Source organism: Apteryx rowi, unplaced genomic scaffold (genome assembly GCF_003343035.1).
Source record: "Apteryx rowi isolate R43461 unplaced genomic scaffold, aptRow1 scaffold_252, whole genome shotgun sequence".
In the NCBI taxonomy this organism is placed as follows: domain Eukaryota; kingdom Metazoa; phylum Chordata; class Aves; order Apterygiformes; family Apterygidae; genus Apteryx; species Apteryx rowi.
The window spans coordinates 997,091-1,014,387 of NW_020448886.1; the positions used below are offsets into that span (position 1 = coordinate 997,091).

At 36.3% G+C, this 17,297-nt stretch overlaps 1 protein-coding gene across 14 annotated transcripts in view; it reads right to left on the reverse strand.

Moving 5' to 3' along the window:
• The window catches only part of CADPS2 (calcium dependent secretion activator 2), a 337,297-nt gene that overhangs the window by 118,213 nt on the left and 201,787 nt on the right, over window positions 1–17,297 (reverse strand). For all 14 annotated transcript variants that reach the window (XM_026067041.1, XM_026067039.1, XM_026067036.1 and 11 more), the window contains exon 9: window positions 6,368–6,434. In XM_026067041.1, coding sequence (XP_025922826.1) covers window positions 6,368–6,434 — 67 coding nt within the window. The remainder of the gene's footprint in view (window positions 1–6,367; window positions 6,435–17,297) is intronic.

A 17,297-nucleotide genomic window follows, 5' to 3' on the forward strand; every position in this document is an offset into this window, starting at 1 on the left:
ACTTTCAGTATTCATTCCCCTTCCTGCCAAAAGGAAGGAGAAAAGCCAAAACCACATGTGCTTGCAATTTTCTGAAATGTGATGTATTTTAGGGTATGGCTTTAAGAAAAATTGAAAGGAAGAAAACCAGGCACAGTTAGGAAAAATACTTGGTATTGACCAAACTGCTCAGTCTACTCCGTGAGAGAGAAAGTCCTGTATTCCACGAAGCTAGAGAAAAAAAGACTTTTCTGTACAAAAGTACTCTTTGCAGAGGGACTTCCAGAACAATTATGCAGCTGAAAGCATGAACACATAATCCGGGCAATTCTAGTTAAACATGGTAAATATCAGAACCTTCAGTTTTAAATGGTCTAATTTCCACATCTTTCCCATCTGCATTCAACCCCATCCCCATGTTGCTTAGATCATTGGTAGAGAACTGGGCAGGTCAAGCAGCTTGCAGCTGGCATGAACAAGGACATAAGTTACTTCTGATTGACTATCTTCACCAAAAAAAAAAAAAAAAAGTAATGAGAAGAATATCTGTCACCATGTGATTTAAGAGTCCATAGACAGAATAGAAGGTGATAAGAAGAGCTAAAGAAAAAGTGATTGGAAAGACAAGGAAAGGAATGTAACAGCTGAGGGAGGAAAAGCAATCACTGAAAGAAACTGAGGTGTTACCAGCTTTAAACAAAGAGCTGCAAAGACATAAAAAGTGACCAGAACAAGGAGCTTCTCAGTCTGCGAACACTTGAGACTTAAAGGAACTGAATTTTCACAGGCCTCTGCAGCTCTCATCTCCAGGCTCCGGGGACTGTAGGATGTCTGGCCAACTCACTGGTAAGATCTTGTTAACTTTAGAATGACAACATCACTTGCCAGGTTTGCCAAATCATGCAAGGATCCAGTGAAGCTTGTCTGATAGAGGATGGACTGTCTTTATCTCAGCTGCTGATTGCTCAGGTAACCATTACCTAGATGTATTGCTTTGGCTATAATTTCAAGAATTATTCTTTTTGAACTCAAGTTTCAACAGCTGACTTCCGCTTAATTCATATTTTAGTGGGTGCTGTACCTACACACTGCTGCACCTCAAAATACAATGACTTCAACTGCCATTGATAAAAGACCTTTGACTCTTTGTGTAAAAGACTGATATGTATGGAAAATAAAAACGGAAGGTGTGTGATTATTATCTGCATAATGCTCTGAAAATATTGCATTGTTTTAAGTATGTTACATTCATTCTGAGAATCCTTCACAAAACTGGATTATCCTACACTGTGTATACCGCATACAGTGACTGAATGTCTCTTCCACAGAGTGTATAAGCAAAAGGAACAAGTATAATGGCGTGCTCTATAAAATGGCAACCAGGCCCCAAATGATGAACTAATTATTCAGAATCACAGAAGAAGTCTACAGTGAAGAGAAACTAAATAGAGATATTCCATGTTAATTAAAATGAGTTAGTTTTACAGGATATATATTCCAATTTCTGATTTTATATGTACAGTTTCTATGTACAATATTAATTTATAGCAATTAAATAAGTAACAAATTCTCTTGTAAAATAAATATGTGTTTGAGCAATATCGTATGGTCAGAAGTCAGACAACTAAAAACTCAAGTTTAGTAAATCCACTCAAATGGGATGTAACAAGGAGAGATAACTAAATATAATTAAAAAAAAACAATCTAGCCCATCGTTTTCATAAAAACAGATTTTCAGGACAGAAAAGACTATTACAATCAGCTAGCCTGTCCCTGGAATAACATATACTACAGAAGCCTAGCTATTTGTGCATTGAGTCCATAGTTTCACTTTCATGTATGTATCTTAGAAAAGTACTGTATTTTGGTTTAAAGGTTTTAAATGATGAATAATCTATCACATCCCAAGTTAAGTTGTTTTAACTATCCCTACAGTTAGAAATTTGTCCTATATTTCCAGTCTGAATTTGTCTAGCTCTAGTATCAGCCATTTGATTTAATCATTATTCATTTTTCTGCTTAAGAGTCATTTATTATTCAAAGCATCTTTTCCATTTAAATAGTCATTCAACATGATTAAGTCATCTCCTTAACTTTTTTCTCCATGTTGGCTGATTAAATTGGGTTTCTCAAGTTTTATTATAAGGCAAGTTTTCCAGACTGTAATTCTTTTTTTTTTTTAAACCTTGCATTTATTCTAATTTTCAATGCTTCCTGAAGTCATCCAGATATTAGACCTGGGCTCAGCTACTAATCTTGTCATTAGTCTTATGTACAGAAGCAATATCACCTCTGTTACTGCTTGATCTTACCTTGTTTATGTGCCCAAGAATCACGTTTGTCCTAGTACATAAATGCCACAGAGGGAGCTATTAGTTAGTATATACCTCTCAATCCTTTGCAGTATTACTGCATTTCATGAGAGCTCCTTCTTCTTCCTCTCTTGTAAACTCAACCTACAGATTTAATTTTTGATAGCTGACATTGCAGTAAAAAACATTTCTCAAATTATTGTCAGGTGACATAACCTAGCAAACATCCATATCACTCAAATTTTCATTTCAGCAACTCCATGTAACCGCACTACAGAGATAAGCTGAGCCATCAAAAAGGAAGTTAGTAGTCACTAATTGGGAAAATGCATATATCCCCACTTTTTTCAATTTCTTCAACCACTTTATCTTTTTGAAGATCAGGTTGTGGGTGATCTAGGCTTCATGTCTTAGTTCATTTTTAATCATACCAGCATTATAAGAAAGGGATTATGATATTGATCTTATTTTTGTTAATAGATTTCAAATGCATTCTGATATTTTAAAGCAATAATTTAGTGAAAAGTTATTCATGTAAAAATAAATCTTATATTTCATAATTTGTTAAAATCAAGAAATTTTAAAGCCTATCTACCACAGAATCTGAAATAATGCTTTTTAAAATAGAATTATGACTGGTTTCAAGTATATTTTTAGTCAGTGGAGCTCTAGGTAGTTTCCCCTTAGAATTCAGCAAATGAATATCAATATTTGATGCAATAATGGGTACTCAGAACTCAGGGTTATGTAGAACACATTTTCAGCCAAAACCAGAATCAAGTTGCCTTCTTAAATAGTACTATTTGATAAGAGAAAAGGAAATCCCCATCCTATAACTGCATTTACCTGAATTTCATAATTTTCATAGATCCAAACACCCGAATACCAGTCATTTTACCTACTTTGTAACAAAGTGGAAGACCAACAGCAAACTCATGAATGCAGGACAGACAGATATACACAGAAACCTGAAAATGAACAGCTTCACTAGGGAATGTCCCTGTGGGGCGGAAACATGCCATTCAGTGTGACAGGAGGAGCTTGGTGCCCATCACTGCAAACAAGGAGGCTCTCCCGACAGTTCCTGCCACAGGACATCCCCAGCCGGCTGACTGGCAGACCCCACTGCTGGGCAAAGCAGGAGCCGCTGAACCCAGCTCTCCCGATGCCCAGGAGTGGGAGTCTCTGCCATCTGGGGAGACAAACGCAGAAGGGCAGGCTCAGCTCAACCACAGGAAGCTCAGCAGGAGCTATGATGCCCCAGAAACTCTGGCTGAAGTAGCAGCTTCTCTTGTAGTAGCTGAGAAGCAGTAGCTTCTCCCAGCTTCTATTACATTCAAAACTCGGCAAAAACCATCACGTGGATGAGCTGCTGAGCCCAGAACATGGAATAAAATCATATTTCCCCACTCTCCCCTCTGCTTTGGACCTTGGACGTAACACTCACCGTAAATATAGACACAAGTTGCTTATATTCAGCTTTTGTATAAATGTATGCATACATGTATTTAAGTTTTTGCTTAGTCTCAGCTAAAGCATACAAGACTAAATCTTAGAACTTTCACTTTCTCAAAATAATAAAAGTCAAAACTCCTCCTGCCAGCCATTAGAAAGGCAGCAAGAACTAGCCTGCATATCTGGGATGTTTAGAAAACGATTATCCATTAAACAAACAGCTGACTTCTCAGACTGTAGAACAGATGAAATTAAAGTGACAAAAGTGAATCTGTATTTAGATTAATGAAGGAAGATATCAGATGACAAACAAGTTAAGCATTACAGGCCCAGCTGTGGCTTCGTACTGAACACATCATGTCCCTGTCTCTTTCCCTTTTGAAATGGATAACCTTCTAGAGAAGTGACTGGATTGTAAAAGGAAAAGCGGTAAATATAACAAAGTCATTAAAATTTTCAGACCCTGTAACCCTCCGATAACATTGAATGATAACATATGAATGACCTTCTGATAACATATGAACGACCAATAACTTCTAATACATGCAGCAATCACAATATGCACATTATTCACATTGCTCTTCTGAAAAATCAACATTATTCATCTAATTTCACACCTGAGTCAGGTTTCAAAAACATGTGTAAATCATACTGACAGCCTCTATCTTATAACTGAATTTCATGTCCTTAATGTAGCTCAACATAAGCTAAAAGCTAAGCTACAGAGGAAGAATCATCAATATGTCAATAATAAATTGATACAACAGGCTAATATTCCTTACTGAATGCTTATTTCACATGTGTCAACATAATGTCAGTGTAAATAATGTGTGGATTATATAAATGAGCCAGAGCTGTCCAGATAGTCAATATCGATTTAATGCAGTATCTTTTATATAGCCTTATTGAGTTTGGTAGCTGCTTTAAAATAAAATAGTGATGTCTAAATCCCATCACAGTTGGAAAATTCCTGTAATATTCTCCCTCAATATTTCAGTTTGAAAATAGAAAGCAGAAAATAGTTAAAATTAACTTAGCTGGAATCAACTGTTCTCTCAGTTGTCTTGAATATTACATGGACAAAAAGACCATGGGTCTTTTTGGTGTTTTTTTGCACTTCTTCAAAACTCAGCTGCAGTCTGTGGCTAGAAAGAAGCAAACAGGTCTTCTTGTGAAAGCGAGGATATAAAGTAGGAGGAGTGTGAAAGAAGAGCATGTAGGACGAGGGGGCGTTCTATCTTTTTATGGGGGTGGGGGCAGACTTTAAGAAGTTATTTTCACTTCTTATCCATGCGTTACAAGCTATCCCATCTTGAGAAGAGCTCTTCCCAACCCTTGCTAGTCTTAATAAACTCACAAGTAGGCCTCATATCTTCACACACAATCTTGGTAAGACCAGAGCCAAAATGAATTCACTAACTTTTCCGGATGATCTTGTTTGACCTTATAACCATTGCTTATTAATTATCAATATGGCAGCCAATTCCCATTGAAGCCAGCGAGAATACTGTACTGACTTCAAGCTTAGCAAGAATAAGAGTCAAATACTCAGCTTTTCTTTATTGAAGAATTTGCTCAGGATTTTTAACATCCTTACAATTTTTATGATTTAGGAGTAGGAAAGGAAAAGAACCAGATGAGTATGATTGACAGAATGCTAGGGAAAGGGATCAGGACTTCTGTAAATTATTTTTAGAAGTTTTCATTCTTAAAAAAAGCCTCTGCTTAACAAGCTTCATCCTTCATATGATGGTTATGGAGACTTGCATCATCACCATAATGTTTCTCTGTCAACAAAACAAAGCACACACAGGAGAACAGCCCTTTCTCAACACACTCGAAACATCAAATTTGTAACTGCAATCTGAAGACAAGCACAAACAGAAAATAATGATTCTCCAAAGATTTAAAAAATTATTCATTTCTCAGTTTTGACAACTCAGATAAAATCTACATTTCTATTCCTAATTTATTAGTCATGTGTTAACATCAAAACTCACTGGCACGTGAAGATTCTTACAGTTCTGGATTTGTACAAAAAGTTACGAAATATCAGCCCAGCACATTTCTGTGGTCAAGAGCAAATGCTGCACTAGATTTTCTATAAACACTATACAATCCTATTTTACACAACTTAATATTACAAGGAAGAACAAAAAATAGTATTATTTAAAAATATATGAAAAAGAGCTTAATAGTAAATATTGTTGCTATTACTTAATTTTAAGGGCAGGAAATCATTGTTGAAATAGAATAAAGGAAACAATAAATATACTCTACTGCTTAAAATTTTACTTTATTTTAAATTGAGTGCTGATAGAAAGCTGTCAGCGCAACGTTTCAAGATCACAACAATTTCACTCTTGTAATTTCTAGATTTGGGTTCAAACATTGCTCAGTGTATGGACTGATTTATATATTTGTAAAATTCAGTGATACTTTTGTTTGTTAAATATGAAAATTTAAATAAATTATCCTGGGAAGTCTCTGTGCTGTAAGAAGCTTGGAATTGTGCTCCAGTACCTGAAGAAACTGATTTAAAAATTGCTGCAGAAACCATACACAAGAGAATTGGTAGTCTTTTTAATGAAATTTCAGTCTTCATTTGATAGATTACTAACCTGAACAAGAACAAAGTAGCGTTTTTTCCACCGCTTCCAAACTTTCTGTCCTAGAGCGTACAAGTATCTGCAAAGGAAAAAATAAGGTAATGTAGTTATTCCATTCCATAAGCATGATATTAGGACCCAATACAAATAAATGTATTCATTTGATTTACTATTGAGCTTCTCTTCAATTTAAGTGTTGTTACATGCAAAAAGGAGTGATTTTTTTCTCCTATTTACTCAGACCGTAAAAATACAAAGAGATAGTCCTTTTCAGTCAAAACTAGGTTTTATAAAAATAAAAAAAAGCAGAAACTAAGTATTGCACTGTTTAAGGCTTACCTGCTCATCACTTATGTTTTGCCAACTGCCTTTAAAAATCGAGCGATAGCTTAAAGTAGAACAATTCTGATTGCACAGAAATACTGAATATTAGAAAAGTTCAACTCCTGGCTTTTTTTTTTTTTTTAATATATATACATATATAGCTTTGGTTTCCATAGATCTATTTGCTTGTGTTTCTCTAGCCTGTAAGAAGTCAGTCACAATGTCAGTTTGTGAAAATGCTCAAGTAACAAAATACTAGCAAACAAACAAGACAAAATTTTTCCAGTGTAAACAAGAGTCGAATTTCCTGAATACAAGCTGTCCACCATACAGACTCTTAAATTAAAAAAAAAACAACCACCCTCTTTGTTCCCTAGTCAACTTCCAAACTTTGAATCAGGTGCTGTAGTCAGGAGTATCAACCAGTGAGACTATTAAAACCATAGATGTTGATATCATTTGGTGGTCGAAGAAGCACCTTCATTACCAAAGAGGTTACAGCCAGTTTTATGGCATTGTGTCAACGTGTTTTTGCCTTTGTGGTCATGCTGCCACATGGTTAACAAAAAGAACAAGAGGAAGAGGATGAGCTCTGCACCTGTCAGGAAGAGCCTAAAAACACTGAGGAACTGCTGCTTATGAAACCGGACAGGAGAGCAAAACATCACCTATGAGATATCCCATCTGTCTGGCCTCTATCAAGGGCCGCTAGCGCAACTAGTGCAGGGCAGAACAAAGCTCCAAATCCTTGCTCAGGTCAATGGGCACTGTCTTCACAGGGCACTCTCCAGAGGACCTTGGCACATATATTATGGAGAAAGTAATGACCAGGATCACAAATGGGACAGGTGCTTTTGTGGTAAGACAACAGAGTCTGCAGATCTCTATTTTCTGATGTCTTTTGGGGGCTCTGTTGCCTGACAATGTTCATTTCTCCCTCCTGTAAATCACCCTTAAGTAAGGTGCTAAATAGCAGGTTCTTTGGGGAAATAAAGGAGTAGAAAATTGACTATTCAGCTTTAAAAATCTGCTGGTCTTAGAAAGAACAGGTAACAAAGACATTAGCATTCATGACACAAAGCTAGGATTTAACATAGAAGTGCAAAGCCTTATGGCACTTGGTTTTACAAATCACTATAAACACACAGTGATAATCTTACATCATTAATCCCTCTTCCAGTACCATCTCTCATGGTAACAGTTTTTTCCTACTGTAGAAAATTTAAGTCATTTCCAAGGGATTTAGCCTATGCTCATTTCAAGTGTACAAGCTCCTGTAAGAGCAGAAGGAGATTAATACTTACTCAAGAGTCTAACATTTACACCTCAACCAACCAAATTCCTAGACTCCTAAATCCTATTTAAGCTTCTTTTTCCCATTCATTTTCCACTGAAATCAATGAGAAATGAAGAACCTAGAAAACTTGTTAAATTTGGACAATAATATTCAGAATTTGTAGAAACTGCATTTGATGTCCAGAAAAGAAAAAGTCTGTAAGAACCAATCCCTAGACATAAATGTCACTTGGGTTTCACAAGTTTTCACAGGAAAACCAAGAGGTCAACAGATTCAGAAATGAATTAAGTCCTAAGGCTAAGTTGAAGAATATTTTGTTTTTAGGGTGGGTAGTTGTATGATTTTGAACAGGTCTCAGTTAAATGTCTGTACCACAAGCCAGAGCAGCACCTCTCATAGTCATAAATTCACAGAGCTGCAGCCTGTTTCCCTCTACCCATATGCATGACTGCATTCACCTACAAGCTTTGCTCACTCTCTCCAGCCAAAATACATTGAGAAGAAACACCGACTCTTTTAAATATCTTCAGCAGCAATAAGAAATATACAACAGCCATTCCTCCAAATACCTTTCTTTAAGTAAAATATTCCATGCAATACCACAGTTACAACCACCCTTACAGTAAAAAAGGGTTGTCTTATGTTCAAGTGGAGTTTCCTGTGTTTCAGTTGTGTGCTTTGCCTCTTGTCCTGTCACTGGGCACCACTGAGAAGCATCTGGCTCCATCCCCTTGGCACTCTACCATCAGGTATTTATACACACTGATAATATCCCCCAGAGCCTTCTCTCCAGGCTAAACAGTACCAGCTCTCTCAGCCTTTCCTCATATGAGAGATGTTCCAGTCCCCTAATCATCTCTGTGGACCTTCACTGCACTCAATCTAGTAGCTCCATGTCTCCCTTGTCCTGGGGAGCCCAGCACTGGACACAGCACTCCAGGTGTGGCCTCACCAGTGCTGAGGCGACAGGAAGGATCCCCTCCCTCGACCTGCTGGCAACACTTCCTAATGCAGCCCAGGAAGCTGTTGGCCTCCTTTGCCACAAGGGCACATTGTTGGCCCATCGTCAACTTGTTGTTCACCAGGACTCCCAGGTCCTTCTCTGCAGAGCTGCTCTCCAGCTGGTCGGCCCCCAGCCTGTACTGGTGCATGGGTTACTCCTCCCTAGGTGGAAGACTCTTCCCTTTGTTGAACTTCATGAGGTTCCTCTCTGGCTATTTCTCCAGCCTATTAAGGTCCCTCTGAATGGCAGCACAACCCTCTTGTGTATCAGCCACTCCTGCTAGTTTTGTGTCATCTGCAAACTTGCCGAGAGTGCATTTGGTCCCACCATCTAAGTCATTACTGACAACGTTAAACAGGATTGCACCCAGTATCAACTCCTCGGGGACACCAGTAGTGATGGCCTCCAGCTGGACTCAGTGCTGCTGAACATAAACCTCTGAACCTGGCAGTGCAGCCAGTTTTAAGTTTGCCCCACTGTCTACCTACCTAGTCTGTACTTCTTCAGCTTGTCTATGAGGATGTTACGGGAGACACTGCCAAATACCCTAGTAAAGTAGAAATAAACAGTATCCACTGTTCTACCCTCACCCTCAAGCCATTTTATAATACAGTTCAGTAGTAAAATTAAAATTTCAACCAAATGCAATAACTTTGCAATCACTTCCCCTAGACTTACGTTCTTTAAAACAGTTCTAAAGTTTTCTTTTCTTAAACCATGATTCAATGCTGCATTCTCTTCATTCCAAAATTGAAATGTGAATGCTGGAACTATTTTAAGTCATAGATTAACCTGATTCCTCACTGCTTACAATGTGTCAGTAAAATAAACATTTAATATTTATAGCTGACTTTTTCTGGAAAACAAAATTACAAACCATTGCTACTGATTGCATTTCTACTATAAAACATGGAAACACTTGGATAAACATGTTTTAGATATCATTTTGTCTCAGTCAGTATTATGTTTTACTCTGAAAATGGATGGAGTAGAAAAACAAATCAATTAACCATTTTCTTAACTAAGTCTGGTGGTAACTAACTTTTAAATACATAAATGCTGATATTTTTCAAAGTGCATTTCCTTGTGTTATAAAAATTCAAAAATACATTACGAAATATTATAATCCAGTTTTGATTATGTGATGGCATACATAGGAAAGAAGATGGCAGCTTATTTGCTCTAAGTCCACACTGTGAGAGCGCAAGGTTCTACTTTTTGATGAAAAAATCAGCACTAATGAATAGCTGAAAAACATAATTGTGTGTGGAATACTGGAGCTATTCACTGCCGGAGAAATAAGAAAGGACTTATTACTTCTACAGAGATCATTTTTAGACCAGCCTTTTTATTCTGAGGAACGAAGCAATCTATCTACATCTTGAATGATAAATTCTCTACTTGTAAAAAGCTTCATTTATCGCAAACAATGAAAAAAATACAGAAAGAAAAATCAATACACGTAGCAGTTTAGTCCAGCAAAGGCCTTTCTTAGAGAGAAACCTCAGTCAAGGTTGAAAGAGCAATTAATGCAGTCTCAAAAATCTGGGCCATTCTGATAGAGTTCGGTTAACACGTGGCAGAAGTAATCATCCACTTGTGAAAATGATTTTCAGTTCATTCTCAAACACCTTTCAGACACTCATGATCCCATTTAACTGACAACAATACAGGCTATCTGTGGGCATCATTGCCTTCCATGTGAGAACCAATAGGGACCGAATGCCCACAGGCACTTTCAGTCATCCCTGGCTTCTCTGTCCCTTGCATAAAAGGAATCTTCCTTGCACCACATTCCTTCTTTTATTTAACCGCACAAGATTAAGCCATTTTTTTGTCTTCAGTTGAGGATGAGAGAGAAAACTGATTCAAGACAACAATATGACCTGGGTCATCAGAAGCCCAGCAGTAAACATTCTCAGATTCATTTTAGTACTTTCTGTGCTCTTGAGAAAGAGAATTAAATAAGCCTTCAACAGATGGGGGGGGGGGGGAAATCACCCTAAACTTCTGTTGTAATTATGACTGCTAAAGATATAGAAATCTTGAGGAATGTAAAGTAATACAAACATCACAACTAAAGTAAACATATTTCCATTTATTCCAGTGAGAGAGATACTTATAATATGAACAGAAAAATGTGTTTTTTTTTCCTCTAAACAATTTTTCACTTACAATATTAGATGGATATAGTTATGCTGGAGGATCAGATATCTGTGGATTCTCTAACACTGATATTTTATTGCAATACAGATTGCTTCAATATTTGTGAATATGCATGCCAGTACTTACAGAAACTGTGAAGTAACTGCAATGGCAACTTGAAAATAATTAATCCCATTTATGTCATATCATGAAACCAATCTAGTATGTAAACTGGGAGCATTCATCAGGACAACAAACATCCTTTAACCTCGAGAGGCAATAAAAGATGAAATCCTTCAGATGTAACATAATTTAAAAAGTTTTCTAAATCTAATCTAATCTAATTACAATGTAAATAGGTAATGCAGCACACCAGTGAAACAGCTGGTGCTGAGGGCCAGACATGCACTCTCTATGTTTTGATGTGGTTTACTTTAGACTAGCTCTAGCCTGGTCCCATGCAAGCACAGTAAGCAGGAACAACTGGGAGATTCATTCCAAAAGTACGCTACTAATCTGAATTTAAATGCTAATGTAGATGCAGTAGGTAAGCTTCAAACTCACTTCCATCCCTTGAGCATCTAGTTTGGCTGTGGCAATGTTCTTTATATAGCCAGACCTTTAATCAACTCAGAAGGAGAATTTGGGGCAGAAAGAGCATGCAGCCCAGAAAACTCTCCGTCTCACCGCACATGACACTGCAATTGGATATAGAAACTGGAGAACCTTTTTTCCAGGCAGTCAGTGATAGTTTTTCTGATCTCCAAAGCCTAAATGGCGAGGGACCTGCTAATATGAAAATCTACTTTTGTTGCTGGGTCATACTGCCAATGATGGAATCAATCAAGGAGCCCTGCTCAGAGTCACATTGGTATAACATAAATAAATGAACTAAGCTGCCAACTGAAGCAAATCCAGTTTCGGACTCCCTGTGTTGAAAACAGCCCAGTTTTGGGAAGAGTGGCCAAGTCTAGTAAGAGCAGTGAACTCTTTTAGGAATATTACTTGGTTTTAGTACCTCTGGCTATTACATTTTTCTTTTCACTGCCTAGAGAGATTTAATTTTGTATTGATATAACTTTTTTTTAATTTCATAGAAAACACAGATGTGAGCAGAGCTAATTTTGCATTTTTGCAATAAAATAGGAAAGCAGAACAAGACATCTTAAAGTTTGACAATTCTAAGTATTTTCATAAGATTTGTTGTCATCATCACAAGCAGGTATTTTAAAGTCACTGCAGATTACTATAAAAAGTCCATCTGATCTAGCAAAGGCATGGGAAAATATGATGCACCTCATATTCCTATTTGTGATTTGAAATCAAGCATAGACATTACAGTAATGAAATAGTCTAATGCTTCCTTTCAGTTTGTGCACACAGAAGGTATTTATTCAGAATGTTACAATTTTGTATGTTTTCCTTTAATTCTTGGTATTAGGGATTTACCAAAATCCCTAAAAAAAATTAATTAAAAACATTATTTTAAAACAGCACCAATGTTTTTAAACAAATCAGTGTAACCGGTAAGTTCTAACTTACCTCTCATTATTTTCATAACAGGTATATTACTTGACTCTTGAGTAGTGCTTTAAAAACTTCAGTTAATTCCTCCTCACAACACACCCATTGAGGTATGCTAGCACTATTTTCTTAGCTTCTGTGGGAGAAAAACTGAGGCAGAGAAGTCTGGAGAAGGGCTCAGAAGATGAGGTTCTAACACAGCAGAAGAAATATTCCGGAAAGCCTCACACTGATCCTTGTCTTCCAGTCATTAGGAAATGCACTTCAATGGTCTGTAAAGCTGTTTAGCCTTTTCATTGCATGTGTCAAATATGCAAATCATCCATGAATTAAAAAGATGTAAAAGAAAGCATTTCGAAGGGAAATGGCAAATTAAACATGTTTGTCTTCACCACTCCACTGTGCCACTTTCAGTAGCCACGTTTCTCTTGTATTAGGTATGGATCCCATGTAAGCTATTCAAAGCAGATTTCACCTTCAGAGCTTAGATGGACTAAATTATCCTTTGGACGTGCCCTTCTGTCTCTGTTGGTTATATCAGATCCCTATAGTGACAAGACCCCAAACTTAGGCATTGCAGTTGCCTAAAAACAGATCAAATGAATGTGAGACTGTACTTATACATCATGAAAGTTAGACAATTTGACTTTCATTGCAAATTGAAACACTTTTGTGGGTATCAAAAACAAGGACTCTGAACAAACTCGCAAATTCTTGTCTGTCATCTGATTAGTTATTTCAGAGCACAGTTCAGAATATATTATTTTTTTCTTTTGAATCAGTTCTATAAAATAAAGCTATAATCTTCTATGTATGCAATGACTGAACTTATCAGTTCCTATTCTTTCTGGAAATCCTAATGGAAGAAATATATATCTGCAGTTTGGCAATCAATAAAAGCATCCTTTAAAATGTCAAATTTAATGGGTGATACATATGTATTTATTTTTATTTATTTAAAAGAGGAATGAAAAAAGCCTTCTGGTTGGACAGTTGGGAATTGTATTGGTTTTCTCCTGCATTACAGTTCTGAGACTTCAAGCCCTGATGTATTGGAAAGCTCCCTTTTAAGCTACCAGACTTCACATAAACATTGAAACCAACAAACACCACTTCTAATTCCATCCAAAATACTCCAGCAGAAAGACACACGATGTTGCTGGTATCAGTGACAGCAGACTGCCTCTACTGCATCTCTAGCAATTCTAAGGAACATAGGAATGCTGCCAGACATTGATTTCCATTCTCACAGCACAAAGCAATAGTTATGGCTTGTTTCCATGAATTCATGCTAGCTAAATTTCATTGTGCATTTTATGCATTCCCGGACAGGTTTGTGAAATCCATTGAAGGTTAGTATATACACAGAAACCACATCTGGCTTGGGAAGTCCTGGCACTGAAGATGAGCAGAATCTGGAAGAGTTCTGAGGAACAGTACTCTTCTAAGCTTTCCTAGTTATCTGCTGCTGGCCACAGTGGGAAACACCATACCGGATTAGATGAACATTTGGTCCTGCGCAATAAAGCCATTTAACGTGCTTATTCTAATAGAGAAATGCTGCCATGAAAAACCTGCCAATTCAGAATGGCAGTTTGCAGGTATTGAAAGTTAAATGTCAGAAAAGTACTTACTGTAGCTCTCAATTGCCTTTTGATTACAATTCACGAGTGAAAACAAGGAAGAAAGCTTTCATAGCATGACCCGACCAATTAGTACTCTTAAAATATCCATTTTAAGAAACTTTGCTATAAAGAAGACATGACTAGAGTTTTAAAAGATGCCAAAGAAGCAAAAAGACTTCTGACTCCACGTCACTGAGGCTCTTCTGAAGAATCATTCTCTGCAAAAGAACATGACAGTGGCCACCCAAAAGCACAATCAGGCCTATACTTTGTTCCCAACAGGATGCTGAGGGAAGTAGCAACTGGATACTGGGCAAACATACAGTTATATGTCACCAGAAAAATCTCCTATGCTCATGCTATTAATGGCTCTAGGAGTTTCTTTGTCCAGAAATGGTGTCTGTACTTAGTATTTGTAACGGATTTTTTTCAATGAATTTCCACAGTTGTTTCTTGAACCCTAGAAGCGGCTCTTTCAATCTGCTCTGAAACTGCCACCTACCAGTACCATTTAGTGATTGTCTGGTCGAGGCACTGGAAGAGACTACTTAAAAGTAATTTGTGACACACCTTCCCTGTGTCACACACTTATTTTAATCTATGTATGATAATTTACATTACAACCGTAAACGTGATTGAATATTCTTGGAAATACCACACAGAAATGAACAAGCTGAATTTCACAGAAATTATTCCAGGAAACAATAGAATTGCATCACTGAGAATTACATCCCCTTTATGAACCTTATTTTAAGATCCTTTTTCTGGAATTCATGATCTTTAAAATGGATTAAGATCATTAGAAAAAATAACAATACTAAAGAAATGTTATTTCACTATCAATAATATCTTGAAAATAGATTTTAGACAGTTGTTAAGCAAAAGCAAAACTGAAACACAAGAAAGATATAACCTTATAACAATACCACTACTTGTTCTTTGTCAAATATTATGTTTACCACAATAAATATGCATAAAATAAAAACATTCAAATGCATTTCTGTGCCTGTACTAGAGTTGTTAAATTGGAACTGGTTGGTCTCTGGAGCTGTAGAAGTCATGCTTCAGGAATACAGGACTCATCAGCTGCAAGGGAGCATCAGAGCCATCTACTGGGGTCAACCCATTACTGCTGCACAGGACGGCTCCCACGAGCAACCGTCTCCCCAAAACTGCAATACCAATGTGCTGATATGGGTGTGAAAGTGCAACCCTACAGTTACATAAATTTCAAAAAGAAATCTGTAAAATCTAAAAAGAAACACTGAGGATTTGGATGTGATGGGAGATTTGAAGTTGAAGTTTTGGAAATACTTAAAAAAAATAGGATTAATTTGTATATATTAAAGGGCAAAATGCCTTGTATGAGTGCTTTCGGGACCACTTTAAATGCAATAAGAAATAAAAATTCATCTTATTAGTATTGCTCAGTGATTTTTGTTCAAATCTCAGACTGAGATTTTCAATTTCTTTCCCACAACAGAACTTTGTATGTATATATGTATATACATATATAAATTACATATATGTGTGTGTGCGCGTGTGTGTGTTTGCATAAAGGATAAAGGATAATTAAGGACCAATTTCTTGCTATAACTGAGTCAAGATGTTAGAGAAAAACTAAGTACTTCCAGTGTCCCTCAAACCTATTAGAATAGCTACCTCCACCCTTGAAATATCTGACTTTACCATACTATTCGTATGGATTTTATCAGAATTTATGGACCTAAATTTCCTCCTTGGCTTTAATCATTTCCATGTTAAGTATCTTAAAACCTTCTTCTAAAACAGACAGTATATATCCAGAGAAAACCTATATTCTTAGCTGTTAAGAAGCTACACATAGAAACTTCTAAAATTAACATGCAATTGCTTAATCTGTATTGGCTAGGAATATATACACTTTTATAAATTATAAAAGTTTTAACTAAACCATATAAACAATCAAAAGTGAGATTCGTTTACTCAAGGCATAATCATATTCCCATCTTCTCCCTTAATTTAACCATGCTGCCCTCCTGTGGATGTCAGGATACACATAATGCAATGGCTCAGAAGAGGAAAATCTGGTTCAAACTGATCCCTGCTACCTGCACTGTAACTAATTTGAACAGGAGAGAAAATGCGACTGTGAAACCATAAAAAGTGGTTAAATGAAACTTCGGGCTAAGGACTATGAAATATATATTTGAATTTGTTTTAAAATGAGTATTTTAAATAATAGAATGCTTTACTATTCCACAAATCATGTATATGTGAGAGTGCAGAGCCATGCATATTGAATAATACATTTATTCTCAAATTAGGGGGAGAACATTTATTGCATAATGATGATTTACTTTATCTGTTGAAATACCAACAAAATTGAACTCATATATGATAAAGATTATCCAGCAGCTCCAAAAGCATGGAAATAATTTGCAAAAGTATTAGTATTTGGTAAACTGGAAAAGTACCAAGATGTAATCATTTCTCTGGTACAGAGATACCAAATACATCTTGACAAATTATTGAGTTAAAACTGTTTTAAATTTTTCAAATAGAAAATATTGAAAATGATTTTGAAAAGCAGAATCTAAAATTAAGGAGAGGTATTATCAATTATCCTCCCCAAATTATAAAATTTTAGTTCATTTGTACTCTGCTAGAATTGTCAGTTTTGTTAAATCAGATTCAGAATCGATCAGTATGGAACAGATACTAAAATCACAGAAGTATAATACCTCTAGTGACACAACACTGGCTTTTCTTCTAGAATAGATTTGTAAATGCTGACAAATTATGCCTAAAGTCTTAATTATAAAACTGCTTATAAATACACTTCTCTTTCCAAATAAAGATTATAATTTCTAAGAGCTACAAAAGGTAAAGTGACATTTTCTGATTTTAAAACTAGAACTAAACACCCATGTTCTTTAGAAGCTTTTTTTGTCTTTAACTTTGAAATAAAACTGTGGAAAGTGAAATGATAAATTTTAAATCAAGTAATTCCCTGCTGACATATTTTATATATTATTGAAAAGA